The sequence below is a fragment of the Scyliorhinus canicula genome, chromosome 4 (assembly GCF_902713615.1).
Source record: "Scyliorhinus canicula chromosome 4, sScyCan1.1, whole genome shotgun sequence".
Taxonomy (NCBI): Eukaryota; Metazoa; Chordata; class Chondrichthyes; order Carcharhiniformes; family Scyliorhinidae; genus Scyliorhinus; species Scyliorhinus canicula.
In genome coordinates this window covers 76,414,677-76,432,540 of record NC_052149.1, presented here as the reverse complement: position 1 = coordinate 76,432,540, position 17,864 = coordinate 76,414,677, and the positions used below count along the sequence as shown (strand labels likewise).

Below are 17,864 nucleotides of genomic sequence, written 5' to 3'. Positions count from 1 at the left end.
GAGTGATGTTTGAAAAAACCTTAGACTTTTAACTTTTAATTTAATTTGCGATGTTTGAAAAGGTGTTTGAGATTCTGCATGTATAATTCTTTTTCTTTTCTCTGGTCTTTTTCATTTGGTTCTGTTTGAAGTTGTTTGACCAGATAAGATTTTGTTAAGGGTGATGGGGTGAGCCTTTGTGCTCGGACCTTGGGAGGGACAGTTTGTTTGTTTTTCTTTGCTCTTTGCCATTGTTTTTGGAACTTGTACTACGAGTGGGAGGGAGGAGAACCAGCAGGTGGCAGGATGCTAGGCGCCAGGGGCGGGAGCTGCCAGGCTAGCTGCGAGGGGGCATAGGGGGTGATGGGAGGTAGACTGCTGATGAGGACGGGACTTTCAAGATGTTGGAGGAGGAGAGTGGACGATGGTAGCTGCTGGGGGGCGGGCCAGGTGAGGTGCGGGGCGTGGGCCAAGGGCTGGCCTAGAAATTATCATGGCTGATCGACAGGGGAGGGGGGTAGAGTTCCCCATACCAGGTTGATCACGTGGGACGTACATGAGTTGAATGGGCCAGCCAAAAGAGCCCGTGTGTTCGCACACTTGAGGAGGCTGAAGGAGGACATGACCATGTTGCAAGAGACACATTTGAAGCTGGGAGACCAAGTTAGACTGAAGAAGGGATGGGTCGGACAGGTGTTTCATTCAGGACTGAACTTTAAAACAAAAGTGGTGGCAGTTATGGTTAACAAAAAGGTGGCATTCAAGGTGGGAAAGATAGAGGCAAACCCGGAGGGTAGATTTATTATGGTTAGTGGGATGTTGGAGGCAATGGCTGTGATGTTGGTGAATATATACACCCCAAACTGGGATGATGTTGCATTTGTCAGGAGGGTGCTGGGGAAGATTCCGGACGTGGACTCGCACCAGCTGATTATGGGGGGAGATTTTAACACGGTTCTAGATCCAAGACTAGACTGGTCAAGTTCCAGGTCGGAAAAGGTATCAGCAATGGCAAAAGAGCTGCGGGAGTTCATGGAGCGCATGGAAGGGGTGGATCTGTGGAGATTCGGGAGGCCTAGGTGCAAAAACTATTCATTTTACTCCCATGTGCACAAGGTGTATTCCAGGATAGACATTTTCGACTGGACAAAACGCTGTTAGTGGGGGTGGGGGGCACTGAATATCCAGCAATTTCGGGGGGGGGGGGGCTGAAGATAGATGAGGAGGCTGCTGGAAGGCCTGAAGATCCCAATTGGACTCGGGGAGGTGACAGACGGATTGGGGGCAATGCAATTGGGTAAGGCCCCGGGACCTGATAATTACCCGGTGGAGTTCCACAAAACGTTTTCTGGGTTACTGCGGCTTCTCCTGGTTAAGGCTTTTAATGAGTAAATGGAGTTGGGAGTGCTCCCCCCAACACTATCACAGGCATCGATCTCTCCCATTTTGAAGCGGGATAAGGACTCGGAGAGCTGTGGGTCATAAGGCCGGTCACCCTTTTGAATGTAGATGCTAAATTGCTGGAAAAGATCTTGGCTGTACATATAGAGGACTGTGTCCCGGATGTAATCGGGGAGGATTAGATTGTGAAGAATAGGCATCTGACGTCCAACATCAGACGGCTCTTAAATGTTATAATGATGCCAACGTAGGGACGCGAGGTTGAGGTGGTAGTAGCCATGGATGCAGAAAAGGCCTTTGACCGGGTGGAGTGGAAGTTCCCATGAGATATTCTAGGCAGATTTGGGTTCGGGCAGGAAATTGTGGATTGGGTCCGGTTGCTATACCAGGCTCCGGTGGCGAATGTAAGAACCAGCCGGGTCTGGTCTGAATATTTTAGTCTTTGTAGGGGGACAAGACACAGATGTCCACTCTCTCCACTGCTGTTTGCCCTGGCCGTAGAACCCTTGGCAATAGCCTTTAGGTCATCGAACGCCATCCCAGCGGTACCCCTATTTTCCCCAGTATTGGTCCCAGTGCTCCACAAGCCAGAACTTACTTCTCCCACACCAGTCTTTGAGCTACATGTTCATCTCTCTAATTTTATGTACCCAATGCAAATTTGCATGTATTCCCGGTATATTTCTCCAGAACTGGCGAAACTGCACTCTAGCGTTTAGAAACGTTGAAGATTGGAGAGAAAAACATTGAAGATTTTTTGCAATTTACTATTGACAAAACTGAAATTAATATCCTTTTTCACATTTTTTTCGATTTCTAGGTAAATTGTTCTTTGTCATTCTTCCTGTTTTCCTTTCAAGTTCACGAAAAGTCTATACTTCTGGCCGCTCTGTAAGTTTTGAAAATCTATTATTTTAACCACATGTAAGTTAGAGACTTTAAAACCATGTAATGAACAACGTAGTAGATAAGGAGAATTCCCTTGCTGCCACCTCTGTCAGGACTTGTTAAGGAATTGCTAATTTAAAAAAATAAATTTAGAGTAGCCAATTCCTTTTTTCTAATTAAGGGGCAATTTAGCATGGCCAATCCACCTAGCCTGCATATCTTTGGGTTGTGGGAGCGAAACCCACGCAAGCACTGGGAGAATGTGCAAACTCCACACGGACAGCGAACCAGAGCCGGGATCGAACCTGGGACCTCGGTGCCGTGAGGCTGTAGGGCTAACCCAGTGCGCCACCGTGCTGCACCAGGAATTGCTAATATTGTTGGTAAATTAGTTAATACTGTGATAAGTTTAAAATAAAAATTCTTAACTCTTTTCCTGCCTTCAATTTAAATTTTTTTGTTCAAAGTGTTGCCTTGTTTGGGTTATGATTCTGTCGGTGCCAGCAAATTTACAAAGCCTCACTCAAGTGGCTGTTTTTATTTAAAAGTGTGAATCTAAATTGTGAATGCTGATGGATTATTCAACTCTAGGGGCAGTGGAATTGGGGGTGGGCAGGGGAATTTGGGCATCACAACCTAACTTGCAACCCCCTCAGTTTGGTTCACACTTTCTGGCAGGGATTCACAGCATAGCAACCAGAGTGGCTTTTTTATCCTCCCTTACATTAACTGTGGCCTTATTACAGCTCTGTAATTGTTAGCTCAGCTAGTTCAGATAAAGCATAGATCAGAGATTGAATTTGGGGCCTTCCTGGTCTGTCTGGCTTAGTACCTCAGCAGGCAATTGAATCCACTTTTTACATCAGGGGCTGGCCCTTATATAAGGGGCTGGTTTAGCACAGCAGGCTAAACAGTTGACTTGTAATGAAATGAAATTAAAATCGCTTATTGTCGCGAGAAGGCATCAATGAAGTTACTGTGAAAAGCCCCTAGTCGCCACATTCCGGTGCCTGTTCGGGGAGGCTGGTACAGGAATTGAACCGTGCTGCTGGCCTGCCTTGGTCTGCTTTAAAAGCCAGCGATTTAGCCCAGTGTGCTAAACCAGCCCCTGGATGCAGAACAAGGCCAGCAGCGCGGGCTCAATTCCCGTACCGGCCTCCCCGAACAGGCGTCGGAATGTGGCGGCTAGGGGCTTTTCTTTTTTTTTTTTAATTTTAGAGTACCTAATTCATTTTTTCCAATTAAGGACCAATTGAGCGTGTTCAATCCACCTAGCCTGCACATCTTTAGGTTGGGGGGCGAAACCCACGCAAACACGGGGCTAGGGGCTTTTCACAGTAACTTCATTGAAGCCTACTGGTGACAATAAGCTATTATTATATTATTATTATTTATCTTAGTGCGGTATTATTTTAAAAGGTATTTTCTCATTTTTGTTTGTCTCCCTGTTCCACATGGACATTGCCAGTTTTAGAGCCCTTTCTGTAACGTGTTCCATTCCATTGACATGAATATAAAATCTGGGAGCTAGCTCATTCATAAAGTCCTGTCTGCCACAAGAGGAGATTTACATAAAACACCTTCCAGACTGTGTCGAAACCATTATTTCAACATTGTATTGAGGGCTGAGTGTGTCAATAACCCCCATTGTAACACTAACTAAGCAAGTAAGCTTCTCCTTCAAGTTCATTGAGGCCCCTGTACAGTCATAAGATGCACAGGGAGTTCACATCTTTAGATTATCATGTGCTTTGGTTTAGTGTTTAAATTTGGTTAGTTGTGATCTTTAAATTTAATGGATTCAGACATTAGAGTCACTCAGCTGACTTGAAAGGAACATGTAATGTGACACTTAATATTTCAGCTTCAGGATGTTGGATAACTGTGGTATAATGAGAGGGACTTGCACAATTTATTCCCAAACAAATTGTCCAGAAATATTTAATTAAAGACCAACTTGATTCTGTTGAGCCCCTAGCATTCACCAGGCAAACATCTTGTCTGTTTGATCTTCCTCTATTCTTGTTGATATGTTTTTTTAAACTATTGATCGAGCTTTTCCAACAGTTAAGTGATTAAATGCTCAGCCTGGTGTAATATTGAGATATAAAGGATTTGGAAGTTCCCATGTTCACTCCATGATTTATGCTGTTAGTTGGTCTTGGCTCAGGCCGCAATTTTCCAGGCTAGGGAGAGATGAAATGTAAATAGAGCAGGTCACTAAGCAGTGCCCCCTGCTGGAACACACACCTTTATTGATGGCTGGTGAGGACAGTATTGTGTTTGGGATACTGCAATCTCATAGCTGAAAATTCCAATAACATTCACTCACTATAAGGGGTCAAACATGAAGAACGGTTAGTTACCTGAAGAACTATGGCTCAGTTAGAGTTCCTGCAGTCAAGACAAACATTGAGGCATCATTGGTTGGCTATGGGTTGGGGAGTTTGCACTGAAGTTAAAAGTTGCCCCTGACAGACATGTTTATAGAATGTCATATCGTAAGATTTTTTAATTCTTTCATTTTTAAGGGAATTTGCAGATGTTTCTCTATAGATTAGTTTAATTCTCATCCTTGTGGAAGTGCAATATTTTCAGCAAACTTAATAGACATTAGTTTGCTATAAAAAATGACATGGGAATTATTCCCTCAAAGTCAACAATCACATCCCTTTTTGAAATACCCAACCTATTTACCCAAGATCAACTTACCTAACTTCCTAGCCTTAACTTTTTTTAAAAATTGAGAGTACCCAATTATTATTTTCTAATTAAGGGGCAATTTAGCATGGCCAATCCACCTACGCTGCACATCTTTGGGCTGTGGGGGTGAAATCCATGCAGACACTGGGAAAATGTGCAAACTCCACACGGACAGTGACCCGGAGCAGAGATCGAACCGGGTCCTCAACACCGTGAGGCAGCAGTGCTAACCACTGCACCACCATGCCACCGTGAAAGAACAAGAACAAAGAAAATTACAGCACAGGAATAGGCCCTTTGGCCCTCCCAGCCTGTGCCGATCCAGATCCTTTATCTAAACCTGTCACCTATTTTCCAAGGATCTACTTCCCTCTGTTCCCCGCCCGTTCATATATCTGTCTAGATGCATCTTAAATGATATTATCGTGCCCACCTCTACCACCTCCGCTGGCAAAGCGTTCCAGGCACCCACCACCCTCTGCGTAAAAAAACTTTCCACGCACATCTCCCTTAAACTTTCCCCCTTTCACCTTGAAATCGTGACCCCTTGTAATTGACACGCCCACTCTTGGAAAAAGCTTGTTGCTATCCACCCTGTCCATATCTCTCATAATTTTTTAGACATCAATCAGATCCCCCCTCAACCTCCATCTTTCCAACTAAAACAATCCTATTCTACTCAACCTTTCTTCATGGCTAGCACCCTCCATACCAGGCAACATCCTGGTGAACCTCCTCTGCACCCTCTCTAAAGCATCCACATCCTTCTGGTAATGTGGCGACCAGAACTGCACGCAGTATTCCAAATGAGCGTCCGCTCTGGCGCCTGGATGTGGGGATGCTGGCGGAGGAGGAGGTGTGTAAGAGGGTTCGGAGAAGCATTGAGGGGTATCTGGATACCAATGATACGGGGGAGGTCCGGGTGGGGATGGTCTGGGAGGCTCTGAAAGCAGTGATCCGGGGGGAGCTGATCTCCATCCGGGCCCACAGGGAAAGGAGGGAGAGGAAGGAGAGGTAGAGACTGGTGGGAGAGCTCCTGGATGTGGACAGGAGATATGCGGAGGCACCGGAGGAAGGGTTGCTGGGAGAACGGCGCAGTTTGCAGGCCAAATTTGACTTGTTGACCACCAGAAAGGCGGAGACACAGTGGAGTAGGGCGCGGTATATGAGTATGGAGAGAAGGCGAGCAGGATGTTGGCGCATCAGCTCCGTAGGCGAGATGCGGCTAGGGAAATTGGTGGAGTGAAGGATGGGGGTGGAAATGTAGTGCAGAAGGGGACAGAATTAAACGGGGTCTTTAGGGACTTTTACGAGGAACTGTACCGGTCGGAACCTCCGAGGGGGAGAGAGGGGATGGAGAGCTTCAGAACAGGCTATATTTCCCAAGGGTTCAAGAGGGGCTGGTAGAGGGGCTGGGGGCGCCGATAGAGCTGGAGGAGCTAGTCAGTGGGATCGGACAAATGCAGTCAGGTAAGGCCCCGGGGCCGGACGGGTTCCCGGCAGAATTTTACAAAAAGTATGCGGACCTGGTGGGTCCCCTGCTGGTGCGAACCTTCAATGAGGCGTGGGAGGGGGGGGCTTTGCCCCCGACGATGTCGCGGGCACTGATCTCTTTGATCCTAAAGCGGGATAAGGACAGGGCCGGCTCAAGGCACCGGCAACTCAGGCAGTCGCCCGGGGCGCCATGTGCTAGGGGGCGCCAGAGACTCGGATCCCGCGCATGCGCAGTTGGGCCGGTGCCAACCAGCGCATGCGCGGTGGCCGCCCTCCCCCAGGGCGGCCCCCCCCCCCGCTCGGTCCGCCCCCCCCCCCCCCCCCGGTCCCCCCCGCTCGGGTCCGCCCCCCCCCCCCCCGCCCCACCCTCGGGTCCCCCCCCCCCCCCCGCCCCGCCCTCGGGCCCGCCCCCCCGCCCCGCCCTCGGGTCCGCCCCCCCCGCCCCGCCCTCGGGTCCGCCCCCCCGCCCCCCCTTCGGGTCCGCCCCCCCCTTCCCTCGGCCCTCCCCTCCCCCTCGGCCCCCCTCCCCTCCCCTCGGCCCCCCCCTCCCCTCCGCCCCCCCTCCCCCCCCTCGGCCCCCCCCCTCGGCCCCGCCCCCCTCGGCCCCGCCCCCTCCCCCCGCCTCGACCCCCCCCCCTTGGCCCTGCCCCGCCCCCTCCCCCCCCTCGGCCCCACCCCCCCGCCTCGGCCCCCCCCCCCCCAAGGGCGCCGAAGTTCAGCTTGCCCGGGGCGCCAGCAACCCTAGGGCCGGCGCTGGATAAGGACCCCTTGCAGTGTGGATCATACAGGCCTATCTCGCTCCTTAACGTAGACGCTAAGTTGCTGACGAAGATCCTGGCTACCAGGATAGAGGATTGTGTGCCAGAGGTGATTCACGAAGATCAGACAGGATTTGTCAAGGGGCGGCAGCTCAACACGAATGTTCGGAGTCTGCTCAATGTTATCATGATGCCGGCAGTGGAGGGGGAGGCGGAGATAGTGGTGGCGCTGGACGCAGAGAAAGCGATTGATAGAGTTGAGTGGGGGTACCTGTGGGAGGTGCTGGAGAGGTTTTGATTTGGGGAGGTATTCATCAGATGGGTGAGGCTGCTCTACGCGGCTCCAATGGCGATTGTAGTCACAAATGGAAGGAGATCGGAGTACTTTAGGCTCTATCGTGGGACCAGGCAGGGGTGCCCCCTGTCCCCCCTGCTCTTTGCACTGGCGATTGAACCGCTGGCTATGGCGTTGAGGGAGTCAGGGAGATGGAGGGGTCTGGTGCGGGGTGGGGAGGAGCACCAGGTATCGCTGTATGCGGACGACCTGCTGTTATATGTGGCGGACCCAGAGGGGGGAATGCCGGGGGTGATGGAGCTGTTAGCGGAATTTGGGGGCTTTTCGGGCTATAAGCTAAATTTAGGAAAGAGCGAGGTATTTGTAGTGCACCCGGGAGATCAAGAGGAGGGAATTGGGAGGCTCCCTTTCAGGAGGACAGTGAAGAGTTTCAGGTACATGGGGGTGCAGGTGGCCAGGAGTTGGGGGACTCTCCATAAGCTTAACTTCACCAGACTAGTGGAGCAGATGGAGGAGGAATTTAAAAGGTGGAACATGGTGCCGCTGTCGTTGGCGGGCAGAGTGCAATCCGTCAAAATGACGGTTCTCCCGAGGTTCTTGTTCCTCTTCCAGTGCTTGCCCGTCTTTATTCCTAGGGCCTTTTTAAAAAGGGTAACCAGCAGCATCATGGGATTTGTTTGGGCGCATGGCACCCCGAGGGTGAAGAGGGTCTTCTTGGAGCGGGGTAGAGATGGGGGGGGGGGGCTGGCGTTGCCCAATCTCTCAGGGTACTACTGGGCGGCCAACGTGTCGATGGTGCACAAGTGGGTGATGGAGGGGGAGGGGGCAGCATGGAAACAGATGGAGAGAGCGTCCTGTGGAGATACAAGCCTGGGGGCCCTGGTAACGGCGCCGTAGCCGCTCCTTCCCACGAGGTATACCACGAGTCCGGTGGCGGCGGCTACCCTCAAGATTTGGGGGCAGTGGAGGAGACATAGGGGAGAAGTGGGGGGCTCGATGGAGGCTCCGTTAAGGGGGAACCATAGGTTTGTCCCGGGGAACATCGATGGGGGATTTCAGGGTTGGCACAGAGCTGAGGGACCTGTTTATTGATGGGAGGTTTGCGAGCCTGGGGGAGTTGGAGGAGAAATTTGGGCTCCCCCCAGGAAACATGTTTAAGTATCTGCAGGTAAAGGCATTTGCTAGACGGCAGGTGGAGGGATTCCCTGCGCTCCCCACGAGGGGTTGAGTGACAGGGTGCTTTCGGGGGTCTGGGTCGGGGAGTGGAAGATGTCCGATATCTACAAGCTTATGCAGGAGGTGGAAGAGGCGTCAGTAGAGGAGCTGAAAACGAAGTGGGAGGGGGAACTGGGAGAACAGATCGAAGACGGGACATGGGCTGATGCCCTGGAGAGGGTTAATTCTTCCTCCTCGTGTGCGCGGCTTAGCCTCATTCAATTCAAGGTGCTGCATAGGGCCCACATGACTGGGACGAGGATGAGTAGGTTCTTTGGGGGTGAAGACAGGTGTGTCAGGTGCTCGGGGAGTCCAGCGAACCATGCCCATATGTTCTGGGCGTGCCTGGCACTGGAGGAGGTCTGGAAGGGGGTGGCAAGGACGGTGTCGAGGGTGGTGGGATCCAGGGTCAAGCCAGGATGGGGACTCGTGATTTTTGGGGTTGGGGTGGAGCCGGGAGTGCAGGAGGCGAAAGAGGCCGGTGTGCTGGCCTTTGCGTCCCTAGTAGCCCGGCGAAGGATTTTGCTACAATGGAAGGATGCGAGGCCCCCAAGTGTGGAGACCTGGATCAATGACATGGCGGGTTTCATTAAGCTAGAGAAGGTCAAATTCGCCCTGAGAGGTTCTTTAAGCGGTGGCACCCTTTCCTCGACTTTCTGGCTCAACGATAGGCTACTGGAACAGTAGCAGCAGCAACCTGGGTGGGGGGGGGGGGGGGACGAAACGATGACTATGTTTGTTTATTTTATTTAAATTTGATTTATTTAATTTTAATTTATGGTTAAGTTCTCTTGTTGGGGTGGGGGGGGGGGTGGGATACATGTGTTATTACGGTTTGGGGGGAGTTGCGGGTGTTATGGGGCAGTTTGTTGCATATTATTACTTGTTATGTTTTTATACTTTCTGTAAAAAATTCCAATAAAATTTTTTTTAAAAAAGTATTCCAAATGAGGCCTAACCAAAGTCCGATACAACTGTAACATGACCTGCCAGCTCTTGTACTCAATACCCCGTCCGATGAAGGCAAGTATCCTGTCTGCCTTCTTGACCGCTCTATCGACCTGCGTTGCCACCTTCAGGGTACAATGGACCTGAACACCCAGATCTCTCTGTACATCAATTTTCCCCAGGACTTTTCCATTGACTGTATAGTCCGCTCTTGAATTAGATCTTCCAAAATGCATCACCTCACATTTGCCTGGATTGAACTCCATCTGCCATTTCTCTGCCCAACTCTCCAATCTATCTATATTTTGCTGTATTCTCTGACAGTCCTCCTCGCTATCGGCAACTCCACCAATCTTTGTATCATCTGCAAGCTTGCTAATCAGACCACCTATACCTTCGTCCAGATCATTTATGTATATCACAAACAACAGTGGTCCGAGCACGGATCCCTGTGGAACACCGCTAGTCACCTTTCTCCATTTTGAGACACTCCCCTCCTCCATTACTCTCTGTCTCCTGTTGCCTGGCCAGTTCTTTATCCATCTAGCTACATCCTGAACCCCATATGACTTCACTTTTTCCATCAACCTGCCATGGGAAATTTTATCAAACGCCTTACTGAAGTCCATGTATATGACATCTACAGGCCTTCCCTCATCAATTAACTTTGTCACTTCCTCAAAGAGAATTGAACCATGCTGCTTTTCCCCAAAGGGAACTGAACCGTGCTGCTGGCCTGCCTTTTTAAAATTTCAGTGATCAACACAGTTCCCTTGTCATAACTGCAGCATTGATAAATTTCCAACACAATTTAAATTCTGTATTCAATGTCATTTACCAGAATATGGCTTGAACTTAACTTTTTGACCCAGAAATGTTACCAACTGAGCCCAATTAATACTTTAAGCTCATGAACAGATGATTTGTACAGGCATTAGATAATGGTCTATGTAATGAATTTTGACGAACCTGCACAGTAAGTAAATGCATCAAGTACCCAGATATTAGGCTAAACTAAATTAGGATGGGTTCCAGTTTCACCTCTGGTCTTTACGGGGTTATCTACCGGGGCAGTGGTGCTACAATTCAGTTACCTAGGAGGGAATATTTAGGCAGGGTACCTGCTCCTAGTGACTATCCAGGGAACCTTGCTTTAGGAGTTGCATGTTTTCAGACAATAAAATCAGTCTTACCTGTGATGCTTCCATCCCCAGATAGACACTCATGCATGCAAGCGTACAAGTAAATCATCTTTTTAAATTACTGTCTGGCCTCAAGAATTAGAAATAAACACTGGGATGAGGGGTAGGCAGGTGCCAGCATTTGAGTATGAATCGCCCCTGTCTGAAAAACATTCTTTTTTTAAATATTTAAACTAATGTACGGTTATGTGTAAAGGAAATTGGACAGAATATGTTGTGCAACACTACATGGAGTAGCCAAAATGAATAGAGCATTTATTTATAAATATATATATTGTTTAACTAAAAATAGCGAGAGATTAAGTTATTATTCCATGGTTTCGGACTAATCTGATCACTGATATTTCTCCCAGATAACTTATCAACCCATCAGTTTGTTCAAACACAGCCTTCTGCTCCATCTCAGTCCGACCTTGAGGCAGTCAGTAGGCAATTTGGCTGCCATAAAATTAACGGAGCAGTCTTCTGCCCAAAGTACATTTTGCTGGGAGTAATTTATCAAACTTGGCTACAGTTTTTTGCCTCCCTAGCTTAATTTCTTATTTTAAAATTACATATTTTTTGTTCAAATTTTTGCTTTCCCTTCCTGAAGGCATGGACTTTTGCCGGGCTGGGCTATGATTCTACAGAAATCGGCCATTCACTGATGTTTTACTTAAGTGGCCATTCATCACATGTGAGTTTAGTCAGATTGTAGACAGCCTACTGAATGGAGGAGGGGCAGAAACATGTACTTAGAAGCCATCCCATTCCATCTTAGAAATACCTCAAGCACTTCACTTACTATGTCTGTTATATAGCCAAATGTAACAGCCGTTTTGTATATAAATTGAATAATGCATTGAATAACAAATTAATCTCTAGGGTGGACTATTGACAAGATGAACGTATTGTATTTAAGTAAAGGATTTTTAGCATTCACATTGGAACATCGGAAGAAAGTGCCACATTTCAATGTCTATCAGAAGGGCAGCACCTCGGAATGGAGTATTCTCTCATTACTGTCTTGGCATAACAGCCTAGATCATCAAATTTTGGAGTGGACTTGAACTCACAAGCTTTTGACTAAGGAAAAAGTGCCAGCAACCAGATCGAGCTAATGTGCCCAGTAATATATCATAGATGGTCCTAGCCCTTTCTCATTCAAGCAAGCACTTTCGAGCCTTCCTGGGTCTTTCCTCAGCAATAAGGTCTGTGGCCATGCTAAATTGCCCATAGTGTCCAAAAAGGTTAGGTAGGTTTACTGGTTTACAGGGATAGGGTGGAGGTGTGGGCTTAGGAAGGGTGCTCTTTCCAAGGGCCGGTTCAGACTCGATGGGCCAAATGGTTTGGATTGGATTGGATTTGATTTGTTTATTGTCACGTGTACCGAGGTACAGTGAACAGTATTGTTCTGCAAGCAGCTCAACAGATCATTAGAAAAGGGAATTAAACAAAATTCAAGAAAATACATGAGAATACATAATAGGGCAACCTTCTGCATAATGGCTTCCTTCTGCACTGTAAATTCTACGATTCTATGATATGGGCTGAAAATTGATGAGGTATTATGAAGGCTGGCTGTACATGGAGTTCCTAAGTCACCAGGATCAGGTGGGTTGTATTCAGGGATACTGAGTAGGCTAAGAGAGAAAACGGTGGAGGTACTGGCCATAATCTTCCATTCTTCCTTAGAAGGGTTGTGCCAGAAGATTGGAGAATTGCAAATGTTGCACTTTTATTCAAAAATGATTGTAAGGATAAACCCTAGCCATGACAGGCCAGATAATTTAACTTAATGGTAAGAAAGTTTTTGGAAACAATAGTCGGGGAGAAAAATAACAGTCACTTGGACAAGATTAATTAAGGAAAGCCACCATAGATTTGTTAAAGGTAAATTGTTTTTAATCAACTTGAATTGAGTTTCCAGATGAAGTACAGAGTGGGTTGATGAAGGTAATGTGGTTAATGTGATGCACAGGGACTTTCAAAAGTCATTTAATACATTTCCACAAAATAGACACACCAGCAAAGTCAAAGCGCATGTAATGAAAGGGACACTGGCAATATGGCTAATCACTTCATTGAATGACAAGAAACTGATGGGTTATTAATGGTTATATTTTTAGGCTGGAGGAAGGTAGACAATGAAGTTCCCTCAAGGTCAGTATTTAGAACGACTGCTTTTAAAAATTTATTTCAATGACCCAGACTTGGGTGTACAGGGTGCAATTTCAAAATTTGCAGATGACACAAAACTTGGGAAGTTTTATGAACTTTGAGGAGAATTGCGATAGATTCCACAAGGATGTGGACATGCTGGTGGAATAGGCAGACACACGATTGATTAAATTTATTGCAGAGAAATGGGAAGTGAGGCATTTTGGTAGGAAGCACAAAGAGAGGCAATCTAAAATTAACGGTGCAGTACTAAAGGGACTGCAGAGATATGGGGTGAATGTGCACAAATCATTGAAGGTAGCAGGGTAGATTGCAATATGTGGTTGGAAAGGCAAAGAGGATCATAGGCTTTATAAATAGATGTATTGAGTACAAATGCAAGGAAGTGATGATCTCTATGAAACATTGGATGAGCTTCTACTGGAATATTTTGTCCAATTCTGAGCGCCACACTTTGGGAAGAATGTAAAGGCTTTTTTAGAGAGGGTGCAGAAAATATTTCTGAAACTGATTCCAGAGTGAAGGACATCAGCTACCTGAATAGATTGGCGAAACTGGGGTTGTTCTCCTGATGGAAGAGAAAGCTGAGAGTAGATTTTACAGAGATGTTCAAAATCATGAGGAACTGGGACAGAGTAGACAAAGAAAGATTGCTCCCATTGGCAGAAGGGACAATAACCAGAGGATACCAATATAAGGTAAATGGCAAAATAACCAACATTGACTTGCGGAGAGCTGGCGCGGATTCAATGGGCTGCATTGCTTCCTTCTGTGCCAGTCTGTGATTTAAGTGTGAGGTAGGTAGAGAATGTACGGTTATTTGCCAGATAGTGAATGCCAATATTGACTGAGGTCATCACAATAAAGCTCCACCAGTTAAAATATATGTACTTTCAGCTGGGCTCACCCTACCAAAAATATTGAAAGACCATTTCTAAAACCCCTAACATTGCCCTGGCTAAGATCAGCTGAAGGAGTACAGGCTGAGAACAAACCTCTGACCTTCCTGATCTTTATTCTTTGGGACCACAAAAGGCAGACAGTGTGTTTACCCATGTATCCGTTGCCCATATTTCAGTTCAACTCTGTGCAAGTTTCCAATCATCTTTAATTTGGTTTGTTTTCAGACCTGTATTATTGCTCCTACATGAAATTCCTTTCATGGCAACCTGGTTTTTGCTCGTATCAACTTTTAGGTAAGGCCAGCTTTTTTTGTGTCACTTCTCTGAATGGATGATAATTAATAGATTTTGTGGATATGTCTTGGCCTTATTGTAGGTGATTTTCTATTTCCTCTCCTGTTTAAAGTGATAAGGAACTCCTGATTTTAAAAAGCCTTTGATAAATCATGCCTCATGCATATAATTTGAGTAAACATCAGTCATATTTTTCTTTTTAAACATTCATAACATATTTGGGCCACTATGTTTCCAAATTTTGTGCTGTTATGATCTCCATGCAGACCAGTAACTTGTAAAATGAGAGATGAGTTTTCCAGCAGAATGATGTTCCGTTATATTGTCATAACCAGGCTAAAATCGACATTGACGGAAAATAACTTAGTTGGCAACAATTACACTAAACTACAGAAAAGGCACTTTCCCCATGAACCAACTAACACAACTGAAAACTCCATTCCACATTTATACAATACAGCACACTTTCAGTAGATATATAGTTAAAGTCCCAAGTTCCTCCCAGCTATTCAACAAATTTTCTTCTCCCTTTTACACCAGGGCAAGTTTTCTATGGTTCTTTCACTCTCTCTCCTGAGTATAAACAAACTAATTTCCAGCATCAAGACACCCTGTGGCGACTCCTTCATCTTTTAGTCTGCAAGTTCCATCTCTTCAAACAGGAAAGCTGTTGTCACCAGCATTTTCTTGGTGGTTAGCACAAAAATAGTCTCTCCCCCTGCTTGGCAGAGCAGCCACCAGTTTCAGCCGTCCTCTCCAGGTAATCTGGCTGAGACGGAGTCTGTATCCAGCAAGACCAGCTTCCCTCCCTTTTTGTTAAGGTGTGAAACCTGGCACTTGAATTTCTGAGCTTCAACCTGGACCTTTGACCTCACGACAACCAAATCACCCGGGCCTGTTTCCAGGCAGAGTTCAGCATGGTTACCATGTTCCATTCCAGGACACTCTTGTTTTACCTTCAATTTAAAAGAGACAGTTTAAACATATATAGTCTCTCTTTCACAGTGCTGAAAGTCATTTATTTATTAAACTTTGGACAACCCCTAAATTTTGAGAGAAAACGTTCAGCAAGCTTGCTGTTCGTAGATCAGCCCAATTTATCATTGTTCTTGCCATACGTCATTAGAGAGTTGCGTAATCTTCAGATGCCAATACTAAGTCCAGGGATGGGTTTTAATGTAATGAATTTTATATATCTTCACGTGTAACGGAGTAAGAATGAAGCTTCTTAATTCACACTTATTTTGTTGTATCCTTGTAGCATGTTTCCCCTGTTGTTGAAGGATGGGCTACTCCTTCCTTACACTGTTACTTCTTTGGCCTTCCTCCTCATCACAACAACATTGTTGTCAGCATTTGATAAAGTGTCATTGGAGGACCTGCAACTCCAGCCATTTTCCCAGGGTGTGAGGAGGTACATTCCACAATTTACAATTCCACCACAATTTGCAAAACTTACAGTAAGTAATTTTGAAAATTATTGTTTTACAATTTGTTCTCGGTTGTGAAATATTATAACAGTGGAATCACGCCTCATCCTGTCAAATCCAGATTAGACCAGTTGGATGACTGGAGGTTCGTTCATTAGCGGTAAATTGGCCATTAAGATGTCTGGTGCAGAAAATATTAAATATCACAGGGTGTTTTTCCAAGTCTGAAGTTCTGATGCTGAGGCAGGGATACGAGAACTTTATTTTGCATATAATTCATAGTACTTAATGGTAGTGCTTAACGTTGATATCAGATGACAAAAATGGGATCAATCATTTAGTTCCCCCAGTTTGACACTCTACAATCTCCATGAATTACCAATGGGTCATTAAATAAGATGAATGTGAAGATGTTTTAGCACAATTCTACTAGTTATATACCCACAACCCTAAAACAACTCTGCTGTTGACATAAACCAGTACTAATCTGGCTATCTTGCTCAAAAGCTGTAGAGCTGGCTGTAGTAAAAGATGGAATATTAGTATAAAATGAAAGATGGGAAGACTTGCATTCATATTGCACCTTTCAGGATGTCTCAAAGCTGCCTTGAAATACTTCTGAAGTGTGTTCACTGTTTTAATGTAGGAAATGCAACATCCAATTTACAACGGGCAAGATCCCACAAGCAGCAATGACCAGATCACTATTCGAAAAAGGTTTTTGGTTGAAGCATAAATATTGACCGGGATATCGGGAAGAATTCTCCTGATATTTTTCAGACTTGTATGAGAGAATCTTTGGCAGGACAGGCAGGGCCTCTGTTTAATGTTTCATCCGAAAGATGACACTTCTGAAAATGCTGCACTCCTTCAGTCATGCATTGGAGTGTTAACTAGATTTTTGTGTTCAGGTCCCTGGAGTGGGGCTTGAACCCTTAACCTTCTGACCTCGGGTGAGATTGCTACCCAATAAGCTGTCATCAATAAATTAATCAAATTTAGAGAACAGTTTTTGATCCTTTTGTTTTTCCTTCATCAAGAAATCTAGTTGAAGTGTTAAATGCCAATGACGTAGGACACCAGCAAGGTAGAAAAGCGAACAACATGTATCAAAAAACTAATGCTGGGGTAACAATAGACAATGTTTTTCCTTCTACTATCTACAATCTCTTAATCCAAGAGGCAGGGAGTTCCACAGTTAATGGCAGCCTGGGAAACATTGAGTCAACGTAGGCGATCTTTGATGAGCGTTAAAACAAAGTGAAGGTGCAGGAAAATGCCGAATGTACAGGATTTTATATTCAAATAAGAAAGCATCAATGGTTTCTAATTTTGGGGCTCCAGCCTTAAAAGCCAAAAGATGTACTGAAAAATGTGACTTAAAATATATTAAAAAGTGAAACTGCTTTTTCTTTTATTCCGACAGTTCCTTCTATCTATAATTGCCATGGCAACACTTAGTATGATAAGTGCAACACTATCTCCTCCCCCACAACTTCCAGACTTATTCCCTGTTCTGGTGTCTCTATTTTCCTGCATCCACTTCTTGATTTTTCTGATGTACTTCAACATTCTGCATCTTTCGGAGCCTCTCTACAAAAAGCATCAACGGAAAGTCAAGTAAAGGACAAGTCACAGGAAACAGTATATTGTCTGTAAAACACAGTAAATAAAAGCTGCTGTTTTAATTCCTAATGCCAAAAACTACTTTTTTAATACTCTATCCATTAGCTGCCTTAATGGATCACTTTGCACATATGATATGAAGCAGTCTGTGTTCACATGTAGCACAATCTGGGCAACATTCCGGTTTTGGTTTATAAGTGGCAAATAACATTCAAACAAGTACCAATCAATGGTCATTTCCAACAAGAGAGAATCTAACCATTTACCCTTAAATTTCAATGTCATTACCATCACTTTATCCCCCACCACCAGTATCCTGAAACTAAACTAGCCGAGCTAAATAAATACTGTGGCTACGAGAGCAGATCAGGAAATTCTGTGGTGAGAAACTCACCTCCTGAGTCCCCAAAGCCTGTCCATCCTCTACAAGGTGCATGTCAGGAGTGCAATAGAATACTCTCCACTTGCCTGGATAAGTGAAGCTCCAACAACATTAAAGAAAATCAACACCATGCAGGACAAAGCAGCTTGCTTGAATGGCACTCCATCCAGCATCTTAATTATTCACC

The 17,864-nt window shown here is 45.8% G+C and overlaps 1 protein-coding gene across 4 annotated transcripts in view; it reads left to right on the top strand.

The window, feature by feature from the left end:
- alg6 (ALG6 alpha-1,3-glucosyltransferase) overlaps nt 1-17,364 on the top strand; it is a 61,112-nt gene extending 43,748 nt beyond the window's left edge. For 3 of the 4 annotated variants that reach the window (XM_038794502.1, XM_038794499.1, XM_038794500.1), the window contains 4 exons: nt 2,201-2,271; nt 14,171-14,239; nt 15,501-15,699; nt 17,096-17,364. In XM_038794502.1, coding sequence (XP_038650430.1) covers nt 2,201-2,271; nt 14,171-14,239; nt 15,501-15,699; nt 17,096-17,293 — 537 coding nt within the window. In that variant the 3' untranslated portion in view covers nt 17,294-17,364. The remainder of the gene's footprint in view (nt 1-2,200; nt 2,272-14,170; nt 14,240-15,500; nt 15,700-17,095) is intronic. The other variant, XM_038794501.1, reaches the window with a different exon arrangement.
- Nucleotides 17,365-17,864: the final 500 nt, after the last annotated feature.